This window comes from Pseudopipra pipra, chromosome W (genome assembly GCF_036250125.1).
Source record: "Pseudopipra pipra isolate bDixPip1 chromosome W, bDixPip1.hap1, whole genome shotgun sequence".
In the NCBI taxonomy this organism is placed as follows: Eukaryota; Metazoa; Chordata; class Aves; order Passeriformes; family Pipridae; genus Pseudopipra; species Pseudopipra pipra.
In genome coordinates, this window is record NC_087580.1 from 47,160,654 (window position 1) to 47,175,433 (window position 14,780).

At 41.4% G+C, this 14,780-nt stretch overlaps 1 protein-coding gene across 1 annotated transcript in view; it reads right to left on the minus strand.

Moving 5' to 3' along the window:
* Nucleotides 1–12,125, minus strand: part of LOC135405164 (splicing regulatory glutamine/lysine-rich protein 1-like) — a 76,517-nt gene extending 64,392 nt beyond the window's left edge. The window contains exons 1-2 of the mRNA XM_064639868.1: nucleotides 11,741–12,125; nucleotides 1,546–1,679 (exon numbers count right to left, since the gene is read on the minus strand). Of these exons, the coding sequence (XP_064495938.1) occupies nucleotides 1,546–1,679; nucleotides 11,741–12,006 (400 nt within the window). The 5' untranslated portion in view covers nucleotides 12,007–12,125. The remainder of the gene's footprint in view (nucleotides 1–1,545; nucleotides 1,680–11,740) is intronic.
* Nucleotides 12,126–14,780: the final 2,655 nt, after the last annotated feature.

Here is a 14,780-nt window from a genome sequence, read left to right on the forward strand (position 1 = left end):
ACATTTTGCCTACCCAAAGCCTCTACAAAGCTTCAAGTGGATACGGCAATATCCTTAAGAACAAGTCCCAAAATAAAACCAAAAACCCCCAAAACAAAGCATAAAAGCAACTAAAACTCTAGGCTTCAAAAAGACTTGTTAATATGCCCATGTTAACAAGGCTACAAGAATAGATGGTATACTGTAGGTCATCTTAAAGTCTATGAAATTTTGGAGACTTGTCAGAGTTCGCTAGGAACACCCCAGATTATCATTACAGCAGCACCAATCTCATACTATCCAGATCATGATGTAGCAAACATGCCAAAAAATGGCACTCTGGGACCACTGTTAACAAACTCCAAGAAGTCAACAGTACTTTTTGAAACAAAACCTGACTCTTGCAGTTATAAAAGTCCTGTTAATAGGAGATATTTCTGGATTTGCTGCAGTTTATGGAACAATCATTCTAAATATTGTTGTTCATGGTAAAACAGCTACCATGTGAAGTTACCTTCACTCCACCAGCTGGAATGCTTCCACTTGAAAGAGGTAAAAAAATCCAGATCCAAATGGGCAGATGCTCAATTCCCACAATGATCACAATGAAGTCAATGGGGCTCTGCCTAACTCCAGTGAGCTGCCTACAGTAAGTAGAGCCATGCTTCATAGAACTGTATTCAAATCTGGCATAGTATACTAACAATAAGAAATACCTTGTATTCAACATATGTAAAAGCAGGACCTCAAAGCTAGTTAAAGGAACACTTGGAAATTTAGCATTCAACAAGCATTTTATTTTATTAAGAGTTATAAAAATATTTAACACTAGAACCATTCTGTACAGTTGACTGCATTTTTAAAGATATCTAAAATCAAAGAAGAGTACCAATATACATAAGAAAGCCTTTTTATTGCACACAAAGTAATATTTTCCACAGGAACAAGAAAGGGAAATTGAAATATTTTTTATTAAATTAGCAAGTAAATATTTATATTCAAACAGCAATTATCACCACAAATGCAAAATATTTAAGATTAAATGAATCAAAAATGGTCAAATGAATATATCACATATCTACAAAATAAAATCGGGATTTGGTCTAAAAAAATTGAAAAATAATTAGTATTTAAAAAAAAACCAAAACCCAGAACACCATACCAAGGGCGACACATTAAGATCTAAACTGCAGTGTTATCACAGTGCCAGGAAACTGTTTTATCTTTTCAGTGCTCCATTGACTTCAGATAGAACTTTGTGTGGGAATAAGCTTGCCAACACAAACCATATTGAAGGGTATTATTTTACCTTCTTTTCCCAAAAAATATGTAATAACTGTGGAAAATTGAATTCTAATTTAAATCAACTATTTTTTTTCTAATGCTGGATTTTAATTTAATCTATACAATTGGGTTTCTTCATTCAATTTTCAATTTTGTTTCAAGGCTTTTTTTTTACAGAAATAAAATAAAATAACAACAGAGCACTGCCTCCTTACATAGAAAGCTTAAAACAATTAGCAGACAGGACAAAGACCATTACAGAAGAATGTCTAAAATACTAACCTTCTGCACAGGGCACAACTATCAAAGCTCTGTCAATAAAAACTGTGTTTGTTAGATGCTGGGCCACACCAACACTTGATGCTTCACGAAACTTAATATAACATACTTTGGAGGAAAAAGTAAGAGGTGCATTGCTGCAAGATAAAAGGGAAAAAAACAATTAGCCATATTAAATAAATGTATGCATATATTTTCAACTATTATTTCTTAATTGAAAAAGCTTTAGATTTCCTGGAAAAGTTACACAAAAAACAAGTATAGAAATTTAATAATTTGCCTACTTAAAAATTTACTAATTTTTACAAAATTTACAAATTTACTACTTTACCTTGTGTCAGAGACTGAAATGGTTAATGATTTACGCATACTAGGATCGCCAGGGGACTTTTGCAGGCTGGGAAGAGGCCGCTGTTGGTCCATCAAAGCCCATCCCCCTCCCAATCCTGAAAGGGGGGGGGGGGATAGCCCTTTTACCATACCCCTCACAGGAATTCTGCCCTGGCCCAGGACACGTTGGAGTCTTGTGGCATGGCCCGTGACACTATCCATGGATATAATAACTCATAACTTCTTTGAGTGTGGGGGCTTCCCTCCCCCATCCCCAACAGAACAAGACCACCACTTCAACTAACAGACATGGAAGCTGCAACTACCAAGTTTCATTGCTGGACCCCATGGGCGGTGACTATATACATTTTTCCACTCTCATCTTTTCTTTCCCTTACTCTCCCTTACCCTTATCCTGTCTTTTCCTTATGCATTTTCCCTAAAGGTTATCTTTATACCCTATTGCTATAGATGATAGATATAGATGATAACACCCAAAATGGCAACATACATGTTTACCTTTGAAACAAAATTGTTCTAAAATAAACCCTACATATATATGTTTTCAAACACCAATTATTCAGTGTCATTTCACTCTAATCCACCCCAAGGGATTTATTAATAAGAACCTGGGTTACTCCTCCCTTTCTGGGGTGGGTCGTAACACCTTGTCACTTAAAAATGCATAGTATAGCCCCTCCTCCTTTTTAATGGAAATTTACAGAAGCCAAAATCCCAAATTAACAAGGCTGAGTTTCTTTATGAATCTTGCTAAACAAAATTACATTACTATTGTAAATACCACCTTTACACAACATATTTGGAGAGTAAATAATTTATAGTTTATCTTTTATCCTCCAAATAAATCTTGTTTAGGAAAGTCAAACAAAGTGTCCAAAGGAGGGCTACGAAGATGGTGAAGAGTCTAGAGGGGAAGCCATATGAGGAGCGACTGAGGTCACTTGGCCTGTTCAGCCTGGAGGAGACTGAGGGGAGACCTCATTGCAGTCTACAACTTCTTCACAAGGGGAAGAGGAGAGGCAGACACTGATCTCTTCTCTGTGGTGACCAGTGACAGAACCCGAGGGAACAGCATGAAGCTGTGTCTGGAGAGGTTTAGGTTGGATATTAGGAAAAGGTTCTTCACCCAGAGGGTGGTTGGGCACTTGATCAGGCTCCCCAGGGAAGTGGTCACAGCACCAAGCCTGTCTGAGTTCAAGAAGCACTTGAACAATGCTCTCAGGCACATGGTGTGATTCTTGGGGTGTCCTGTGCAGGGCCGGGAGTTGGACTTTGATGATCCTTGTGGGTCCCTTCCAACTCAGGGTATTCTATGATAATAAGCCCAGGCATTTTTTAGTGGGTCTTTTGGATATTAGCCCATATTAACTGATACTCTTTCTTAGGCCTTCACAAAAGAAATTTTGTTAAATCATATTAAGATAAAAACAGTTCTTGAGAGTTCTTTCAATTGTTAGGTCTTCGTTCACTAATGTAACAAAAATCTTTTTTATCATCTGCTGGAGCTGCCCTGGGAAGTGAATCAGCTGACTAAGGGGTGGAACCCAGCCCAGGCACGAGGGATTTAAATGATTGCTAGGAGCGCCAGTGACCCAGAGCACGGCCAACAGGAGCAGGCAAACAGGGACATGGCACAGCAGTTAGCGAGGCAGTTCGCACTGGCAGGGCAAGCAGGAAGGGCACAGCCACCTCCCAGTTCTCTCGGGTGAGCTTTTTTTTTCTTTTTTTTTTTTTTCCACAACTCAACTAAAGCCAGTAATGGTTTCCAAAAAGTGAAAGCCGTTTCTGCAGAGTGTTTGAGCCTGGCATTAGTATCTGAGGACAGTGCGAGTGGCGTCTGTGTATGATGCAAGCAGGTGAATGATTTGCTGTGCCTGGTGGCAGAACTCAAGGAAGAGGTAGAGAGGCTAAGAAGCATTAGGGAAAGTGAAAGGGAAATTGACTGGTGGAGTCATACCCTTTCGACCCCAAAAGAAGTCCAGCAGGAGACGGAGAAGCCCTGCCCCTCCTGTCATCAGGCAGTTGGAGCAAACCAAGTAGATGGGGGGGAATGGAAACAGGTCCCTGACCAGAGAGGTAAAAGAATCCTCTCCTGACCCCCATCACCTCCCTGGGTGCCCTTAAAGAACAGATATGAGGCCCTGGACCCAGAGAATCAGGTAGAGGACAGTTAAGAGGAAGATCTGTCTGGAGGGTCTCCTGGTTGCACCCCATCTACCAGATGGATTACAACCACAGCTATAAAGAAAAAAGTTTAGCCCAATCAATCTTGCAGTCCTTCAAATTCCAAGCAGGTACTCCCAAAGTTGTTGTATGGAATTAATAAACACATCAATGCTGCATCTACATCAAGGAAGATGATTAAGATCCAAAAGATGTAAAATTCTAAAAAGTTTCACAGTGACTGAGTCCTCTTCTTTTACTAAGTGGGCCTCCTAAACTTCCCCAGTAGGCCTTTTAAGAAGCCTTTCTTAAAACAGAAAAGTCCTATTCTGTTTTAATTCCTTTTGTTCAATTTTTTTCTGCCAGTCCTTTTCGAGGCTGAATTGATGTAGAGCCATAGTCTTCTTCCTAGGGTTACAAAGCACCGATGCAAAAAAGCAAGTCCAACATCTCTGATTTAAGGTTACTATAATACAGTTTCTTTAGGAAAGCAAGAAAACTCAAAAGGGAAATAAAGATTTGAATGGTATTCAGATGTTTCTACCATTTTTGTTTTCCTTTGTAGGGAGACAGTAACATCAATATCTCAATAGAACAACAACCAAACAAAAACACAAGAATGACCTATTCAGAAAGCTACAGTGAAAAATCAAATAAAAGGCTACAAAACATCCCTCTAAGGATCCAAATTTTCTCAGGGTAGTGATGGTGGAGAAGACAACAACATAAATTAATAACCTGTCAAAATAAGATGTTCTGGAATAATTGTGCAGATCACATTTAAATAAGGCTCTATGTATTTTATCTCAAAGGCCTTATCTATATTGCAGTCACTGCAGGATATAACAATATCTGAAACACTTGTGTGTACTAGCTTCCAAGACCACTCCAGAACATCCAGAAGCAAACAGTATTATAACAGAGCTTTCAACACCTGATGGTGTTTTGTGCCTCCCTGCTTTCAAAGAATTCATTCTGCAAAAATTCAATTTCTATAAAGCTTTTCAATATTTAACTGATCAAAAATCCCCTTACAGTTGCATTTGAAGGCTTATTGCTACAAATGTAATTTTGAAGGCTTCTCTGAAACATAAACTTCAACTGGGTGACAAACCTAACACAAAAGCATGACTGGGACTAAGAATCTGATTACAAATGTCACTGGTCTCCTAGTGTGCTGAAAAACAATTCTAACCTGTTTAAGTAGTTGGTATAGGGAAGTATATACCCAAGGCAAAAGACCTGTCACCCTGCTAACCAGCTTCAGATCTCAACTGTACTGCAAACAGGAAGTGATATATAAAGACTGGTCTTGGCTTTGTTCAGAACTGAGAAAATTAAGCCATGCTTTCATCTTCACACAAAAGTCTAAACAGCCAACAGAAAGGTAGCAAGTTAATACTTTCTCAGACAACATATTTTGTAAGTTTCAGTAGCTTTGGGCTGATTAAAAAACAAAACCCACATAAATGCAGCAGAGACCAAAGTTTCAGAGAATATTCTACAAAGCAGGGAACACAGCATACCCTCTTGTTGTGGTTTAGGAATGCTACTCCCCAGTTTAGTGCTCCCAGTGAGACTCTCCAAACCATGCTGCCCCTCACTTGCTACCCCCTTCCCCCTTTCCCCCTCCCCCTCCCCTGGAGCCAGCTGGAGAGAATTGGAGGCACAAAAGGTAAAGATCACAGGTTGAGATAAGAACAATTTACTTGAGATAAGAACAATTTACTGGAAACAGCAATGAGATAAGTAACAGCAACAATACTAATGACAGAGGGTACAAGAAATACTAATGACAGAGGGAACAAGAAAAGAAACATTATTGGTCCCCCACACTCCCTCCAGCTTGGAACCAGCATTACCCCACTGCTCCCTCTGCCATGCTTACTCAACCAGAAAGAACCCATTCTCCCAGGAGGAGACTCCCTTCCCCTCAACCCTGGCAATGAGGTGAGGTGGTATAGAATAACATCCAGGTTCTGGCCATGCCACCTCCTGGCTACTGCAAAAATTAACCCTGTCCTGGTTGGAACTAGGACACCTCTCATGCTCCTGGCATCACCATGCAAGCATGGCTTCTCAGAGATCTTTACACACACAGGCTTGCAGGATGCCTACCTCCCTAATGGCCTCTGTGTATTCCTACTTGAGAAAAATCAATAAGCACTGAAGGTTTTGCAAATGGCAAACTGAGGAGCACTTCAACAATTACAGCAATTTTCCATTCTCAACATGAGAGTTCAGATCTCTATCTAAATCAGGACCATACACAGATATTAAAAATGTCAGGAGTTTTTCCTCAGACTTTGATGACAAAATATCACCGAAGATGACAGAGAAGCCCCACTAAAGCCACCTTCTTCTACACACAAGTGGCAAATCCACACCAAGGCCCTGAGGTAGTAACAACTCTTAGTACATGAATTCTCTTACACAGGCTGTGACTGTAATATTATCGTCTGTTCTTGTTAACTGTTTCACTCTATCTAACAATACTTTTCCAAGTAATTTTCATATACATCTTTAATTTTATGATATTTAAGTTTTTAGCTTCAGAAAGAAATCAGATCTCATTTGGTAAACTTAGAAACCTGCAATTCTGTCCTCCTATTTTCCTGAAGATGTAAAAGGGAAAAATACTATACGTACAAGTAAATTAAAAAAATCAACAACATAGAAATCCTATTTTCTGAAAGAATTTTACAAACATCAATTACTTTCATTTCTGAGCAGTTAGGAAAAGAAAGACAAAAAGCACAAATTCTCTGAACATCCTTCTTCTCAAGACTAAAGCTTGGGACAGGGAAGAAGAGATGACCAAAATGCTTGGCAATAGTAATGAAATGGAATAAAAGGGGTCTTTGAGTACTGAAAGCTATTTACAGCAGTCTATAAGAGACAAGTCTTACAAGGAAATTATTAAAAATCTCATGAAGTCAAAGTTTCTTAGGAAAGTTTTTGACATCAATTTTAAACCAATACAGCAGACAATTGCAGCATGATAAAATATAAACTCAGCTAGTCTCTTTAAGATTTGATAATCAAATACAAATTACTTAAGAGTAAAATGAGTGGATTAAAAAATACCCAACCCTCTTCCCACCTCCACATAACTTGTTTACTGATGTTATTCATCAAATAGGTGCTTTCAATTTTTAGATTAAAGTTTCAATGGAAAGTCTTCCAGAGAGCAGAACAGTATATAGTTGTACAATCAAGTAAAATTTAAAATTTTCTTGTAAGAAAATAGGTAAATACAAACAGCCACCAGTAACAAGCATTATAACCCACTAAAATATGATACACATTAATAGTTTTTCAATAAAAAGAAATATTGTTTTCAGTGTCAATGAAGACTCACTGACAAATAGCTGAAATCAGGATGTTGATCATATGGAAACAACTTCTTCAGTACCAAGAGTTTCCAATGCCCTCAATGCTGAATCTGAAAGTGGACTACTCACAGTTCACACAGGTCTCTTCAGAAAATGACAATAATAATAAAGTAGCATTTACTGCCATCTGCATAAAGATTGAAAACTTCTAATATGTGAGAGAGACACTTCCTCACAGAGAACTAGGCTTTTAGGAACATGACAGATACGACATCCATCCTTCTTATTGGGATGTCTGATTAGCAGTGACTGAGGAAACTGAAGGGCTTTGATGAATGAAGATAAAACATGAATTGACAAACTACCAAAGAGCATAGTGTGATTTAGTTCAACATTCATAAAAGTTATCCAAATCAATTCAGTATACAAAATAAAGGACCTTGACTGCTACTTTAAAACCACAGTCTTAAGATATTAATTGCTGGGAAAAGTCACCAGGTTCAGGAAGTTCACTAGGAATACTGAAAAGTCATCTTACAGAACCTGCATTTTATTTAATGCATTAAAAAACTGAGGTGGTTTCTCTCCCTCTCCTCATTGTGCATGCTTACAAGAACTTTAAGCGAACTAATCTAACATTAATATGTTTTCTATTTAATGTAAACTGTAAGTAATTATATTCAACAATTGAGACTTCCTGCTAGTTTTTTAAAGAAATTCTCTGTTGCACCCTATAAAACCAAGGGACATGTTAATGACAGTGATGTCTGGGATGGGTTGCTTGTCAGTAGAATTGCCTTGTTGGGGTTTGGGGCTTGACGTGGTTTGGGGGTCGCAGACCTAGGGGAAGGTTACTGATAATGGACACAAAGAATGCAAAATTTAGAGACCAAAAGGACCTTTGCCCAAGATAAGAAGAAACTAACAAAGCCAACTCATCAACTGTACTGAAATCAACTCAGACTGGGTAAAAGGTAATTCCGTCAGGGGGAGATCACGACCATCAATCGACCCCTGATTCAAATGAAAGAGCCCTGAGTATGCACAGTAGCTAAAAATGAATTACAAAATACCTTGTGCAATCAGTCCTTTTATGAGTAACCAATAGCAGAGTAGTAAACATTGAATATATATTAGATAGGTGGAATATATTAAATTACCACCATATAAGAAGGAACTCCTCTCTCATAAGGATAGTTCATAGCACAGCCCTATACTTTGTTCTACAATCATTGAAGAGCCTATAGGTGCCAGATACATCATCCTCACTCCCCAGTAAATTATAAACCTTCTCTTTTTTTTTTTTATTCAAGTCAGCAGTAGGGTGCTGCACAATTAATTATAGTGGAACACTGTTTTCAAATGAATTTCCTATAAAGTTGAAATGATCACCTGATCAAATTCACCACTTCTAAAAATCTCTTGGATTGCTCTGACAAATCAGATTTTATGGATTAGACTTCAGCAGATTAAGGGAAAAAGTAAAGGCTGACAAACATGACTGATTTGGAAGAGATGAAGGAAAATTTATACTTTTATTTGAGAAGATCATAATGCTGAGATAGAAAAAGGAGATTGTCTATGATTTATAAAGTGTATATACACATGTACATGTATATATGTCTATATATTCTGTCTAAGTAAAGTTCAGGTTCATGATCACCTGAGGAACCTTAATGTACATGTCTATGGGACCCGATGAGATACATCCCAGAGGTCTGAGGGAATTGGCTGATGTAGTTGCCAAGCCACTCTTCATGATATTTGAAAAGTTGTGGCAGTCAGGGGAAATCCCAGGTGACTGGAAAAAGGGAAACATCCCTGGAAGTGTTCAAGACCCGGTTGGATGTGGTCCTGTGTAATGGGTTTCTGCGGCTGGGTTTTGGTAGCGGGGGGGTGCTACAGGGGTAGCTTCTGTTAGAAGCTGCCAGAAGCTTCCCCTGTCCCGTGGAGCCAATGCCAGCCGGCTCCAGGACTGGCTTCCTGATGCTGGCCAAGGCCAAGCCAATCAGAAGTAATAGTAACGCCTCTGTGATAACATATTTAAGAAGATTGTCGCGCAGAAAGAATTCCAGCCAGGGAAAAGTAGAGTGAGAACATGGTAACAACAAAGTAGACACCAAGGTCAGTGCAGAAGGAGGGGGAGGAGGTGCTCCAGGTGTCAGAGCTGAGGCCCCTGCAGCCCGTGGTGAAGACCATGGTGGAGCAGGTTGTCCTCTTGCAGCCCATGGAGGACCACTGGGATGCAGAGACCCACCTGCAGCCCATGGAGGAGCCCTTGCTGGAGCAGGTGGATGCATGAAGGAGGCTGTGATCCTGTGGGAGGCCCAAGATGGAGCAGGGTCCTGCTGGGGACCTGCAGCCCGTGGAGAGGGAAGCCCACGCTGGAGCAGGTTTTTCCTGGGTAGGACTTGTGGCCCCTGTGAGGGACCCACGCTGGTACAGCTCATTTGTGAAGGACTGCACCCCATGGAGGAGTGACCCACGGGACAGCAGTTTGGGAAGAACTGCTGCCCGAGGGATGGACTCATGTTGGAGAGGTCCATCAAGGACTGTCTCCCCTGGGAGGAACCCTACAAGAGCAGAGGAAGGACTCCTCTCTCTGAGCAGCGGCAGAAACAACAACTGACCAACAACTGACTGTAACCCCCATTCCCCATCCCCCTGCACCGCTGGGGGGGAGGAGGGAGAACATGGAAGGAGGGGTGGGGGGAAGGTGTTTTTAAGACTGTTTTATTTCTCACTCTTTGGCTCTTATCCTGTTAGTAATAAATTTAAGTACTATCTCCACTTTGAGTCTGTTTTGCCCATGAAGGTAATCAGTAACTGACCTCTCCCAGCTCTTAACTCCTCTGTCCAGTTGCAGAGGGAGAGTGAGTGGCTTTAGTGGGTACCTGGCATCTGGCCAGGGTCAACCCAGTACACCCTGAGCAACCCAGTCTAGTGGAAGTTGTCCCTGCCCATGGCAGGGGGGTTGGAACTAGATGATCTTTAAGGTCCCTTCCAACCCAAGCCATTCTATAAGTGTATAAAGGGTATTGTGGAACGAGTCTAAAGTAAAGACCCAGAAAACTGTGCAAAAAATACATAAGTCTATTAAAGAGTGTTTAAAACTTGGTAAAGCTGTTTTATCTTTACATGAACAGATGCCTACTACACATACTTTATATACATATTATATCGCACTTAATTTTTCTGAACGTTCCTCATTCAAACCTAGCCAAGTATAATCCAGTAACAGATTAAAATGGACAAATACCATCTTTCTTTGCAAGGTTTTTTTAAATGAAATTTTATTCCCATCTTCTTCACATTAAAATTGAAGTCTGAATGTGAATGACTCCCCCTGCTCCTTTCTGTCATTCCTGCTATTCCTATTTAATTTTCATTAAAAAAAACCCAACCAAAACCAAAATGGTTTGAAAGGGCACATCTGTCATTCACTTCCTAATACAACAGATGTGGTAAGAAAAAAAATATTTATTTTCCTCCCTTGTTCCATCTGCTTGGAAGAAACATTGAGGTTTGCAAAATAACAATATTATCTCCAATTTAAGCGGATCCCTCGTGTGCAGCTGACATAATGAGGACAGCTACAATTTAGAGAAACATGTAATGTTCGTTATTAACTTTGATTTACTGCAAACGTCCTATCGGAAGCATTTGTAAGCACAGGGCTGGTACCGTTCCTCTGTTAACAGCTGTGCCGACTTCTGTTCGAGTGGCCCCTTCTCACAGGAGAAAAGAGCCGTTCGAACAAAAAGAGCTAGTCTCGCCGGCGCGCATCGCCCAAGTGGCGCGGGCTGCCAGCCAGCCAGGCAGGCGGGGGTCAGGCCTGGGGCATTCCCGCCCGCCCCTCCTCCACTTGAGATGAGTCCGAGCGAAGAAAAAGGTAGGGCACAGAAAACAGGCTTTCAGGAAAACAGGGGAAACGAGTCCTACACCTGGGAAGCGCTTCGGGGCAGCCTGCGAACACGCTTCTGGTCAGGCTGTGACTCAGTCACCGGGTGACCGCGGCTCTGACTGCCACCACGAGAACACAAAACTCGCCATGTTTCTACAGGCCACTCCAGAGATACCGCAACTGCTCCCCTCCCGCGGACCGGGGCCGCCATCTTAGGTCCGGGCGAAACCCCTTTCCCCTAACGCTCCTGCCCCACACAAAGGGCTGGGACCACGTGACAAACACATACCTCCCCCCCACCCTCGCGCGGGAGACTCTGGTGTCCACTCAAAATGTTACATAGGACCTTCTGCCTCTTCCTTTCCCTCCATCCTCTTGACCCCTCTAGGCCTCTTCCTCATCCCAAGTCTCTATTGCTCTGGAGGCCGACGCAGACCCTGCTTACTCCGGGGGATAGAGGCGCAGCTCCTCGATATTTCCCAGGAAGCCGAAGAGAGTCCGCATCTGCTCACTGGTCACTGCCGAGGAGACGTTCGTGACCTGGATGACAGACGTGGGGCCCAAGGGGAAGCCTAGCGGCACCCCGATCCCTCCGCTGCTCATCATGGCGGAGCCTGCACGACTGCTCCGTTCGCAGCAGTGCCAGACAGTTGGAGAGGGGGATCTGACCACAGAGGCAAGAGCGCGGCGCCTGCCAGAGCGTCCTAGCATGCAGGCGCTCTAGCGGCGGACTCGACTGCTCCCTGGAGGTGTTTCTGGGCGGGCAGCCGTTCCTCCCATGCCGACTGGGGCTCACGGAGGAACAGGCACCCTCGCTCCGCGCCAATGGGACTCCGAGCTCTGCAGGTCCCCCTGCAAGAGGGGAGGGGAAAAAAACCCCAACCTTCTCTTCCCTCCCCTTTCCCAAGGAGCCAGCCAGGCCGCCGTTACCAGGGCGGGACCGCGTACCCCCCTCCCCCGGCCTCCCTTCACACACGCGCTACCCGCCCCAGGCTATTAGGGGACTGGATCACAGATCCTGCGAGGGGGAGGCTGCATAGCGGAGGAAAGCGAGCACGACGGCACGGACGCCACACGCAGGGGGGTTAGATAGTTCCATCACTCGTGGGGAAAGCGCAGCTGCGAGCGCCTAATTCTTGCACGAACAGGGTCTGGAGTACCTTGTTAACTGGTTTCCTTGTCCTTTAGCAAAGCAAAAGGCTTCTTCTTTTAAAACTGGAATACCAAAGAGTCTAGGTACAAAGCCCCACCTTTAATAGGTCATGTTTAGCTCTATTAATTGATTTGGCATGGAATCCACTGAATGTTCTGTTAGCAAATTAAAACATGCCCACAAGAAATGGAAGGAAAAATAGATTTCCCATGCTCTTTTGGTAGCCAAGTTCAGTAAGAGGCAGCTAAATTACCCTAGGGAGTAAACCCTTGAAAACTTACCTAACTACGTTATAACAGGAAGAGTTATAATGGAGTAGGTTGTTAATGGTTTTGATGTCCAGGTGTTAGAAAGATAAATTACTTGTTGGTAGAATGGCCTTGTTAAGGTTTAGAGCTTGACATGCTTCAATGATCTCAGACCTAGGGGGAGGTTAACAAAGCTTGGGAAGAAGGATAGTGATTCAAAGAAATCCTTAAACAATATATATAAAGCACACTTTTAATACGGCCGGGGAAATGCCAGGGGATTTCATCCCCCCGTGCATGTCCGCTGAGAAAAGAAACACACTTTTTATACAGTGGGTTTCAAAAATTATCTATCATATACACTCTTTATGAAGTCTGCCTTATCTAAACAGACATTTGATTGCCTAACTCCTATTCTTACTATTATAGAGTAGCTACATAAAGTTTTATCATTTCAAACAGCTTAGGTTCCCCCCACCCCTCCTTCTGTCTCTCTTGCAATGTTACTATGTTACAATGTTACAATGTGCTAAAAGTCTTTCTCGCTTTCCTGACAGTCCTTTTGTTTATGTAAGTTAGCTTTATCTTAATTACCCACAGTTTAGGCAGCAACCTTTTTTCAAGCAGTTACAATTTGCAGAGTCACACTAACATAGCTAAATTTAATAACATAGTTAAATTTTTACTTTATTTTGTCTTGTCTTTATTTCAATTCTCCTCTTTTCTTTTAACTAATGCAAATTCTTTTGCATCACCCTTTGTACAGTCCAGAGTTATTATACTTATCAGAGTTCCAATGGTTAGTGTCGAGTAAACTGGAGGGTTGTTGGTCCTACAGGTTCTGACATCCATGTTTCTCTAGGTGACTTCTTTACTCATGAATAATGAATCCAGGTGGGTTGTTCTTTGATTTTGATTGCTGTGTAGGTTGTCAGAAGCACTTGGTATGGTCCTTTCCACTTCTCATCTAGTGGTTGGCCTGAAAAAGTTTTAACATACACCCACTCTTCAGGGGAAATGTTATGTAAGGGCTGGTCTATTCTCCTTGAGCGAGTACTCATTACTTGTTTGTTAGTTTCTGACAATTGTTTACTCAATGTGATCAGATAGTCCCCTATATATCCTTCCTCAGCATGTATGAGGTCTTCTCTTTGATAATAATTTTCATAGGGTCTGCTGTATAACATTTCAAAAGGGCTTAGCCCTTCTTTAGTCTTAAGTTTGACTCTTATTTACAATAAGGCTAGAGGTAAGGCTTGGTACTAATGCAGATTTACTTCTTGACAGATTTTTTAATTATTGTTTTGTCAAATGATTCATTTTCTCCACTTGACCACTTGCTTGTGGTCGATATGGAGTATGTAATTGCCAATCAATTTGCAGAATGCTGCTTATCTTTTAGTTATAAAAATGTAGTATTTTGACAACTTCTCGAGTCTTATTGCTTCGGGTCAGGAAAACTTCTAGCCAACTTGAGAAGGTATCTTTTTAGGACCAATAGGTATTGGTACCTCTTTTTCTTAGGTAGTTCTGAAAAATCTATCCACCAGTGTTGCCCTGGGAGGTTACCCTTGCTGATTGTCCCTGTTTCTATTTTATTGGTTGTGTGAGGATTATTGTGTAGTGTTGTTTATGCAGTGCATTTGTCCCCAAATGAGTTTTGTTATGTTCTGTCTGTACAATTTTCTATAGTACCTTTTCAGGTATTGCTACTTATCCTGTTTTTAAGTGGTATATATTACCTTTGAGTTGACTTTGTTGATTTTTTATTAATTTTAAATTTTCGTTTGAATACGATACATTAGAGCTTACCTCCATGATTTTGCCATCTGGGATTAAGGATGCAAATCCTACCTGGCCGTTTTCTGCTGCCTTTTTCGCACTCAATCTGCTAATCGATTGCCTTTTTCCTGGTCCATATTACCTTTTTGATGTTCTCTGCAATGCATAACAGCAAGCTTTTTGGTAATTGAACAGAGCTTAAAGATTTCTTCAGCGTGCTTTATCTGTTTTCCTTGTGATGAGAGCTGCCCTTTTTCTTTCCATATTGCTTCCTGGGCATTTACTACACCAAAAGCATATTT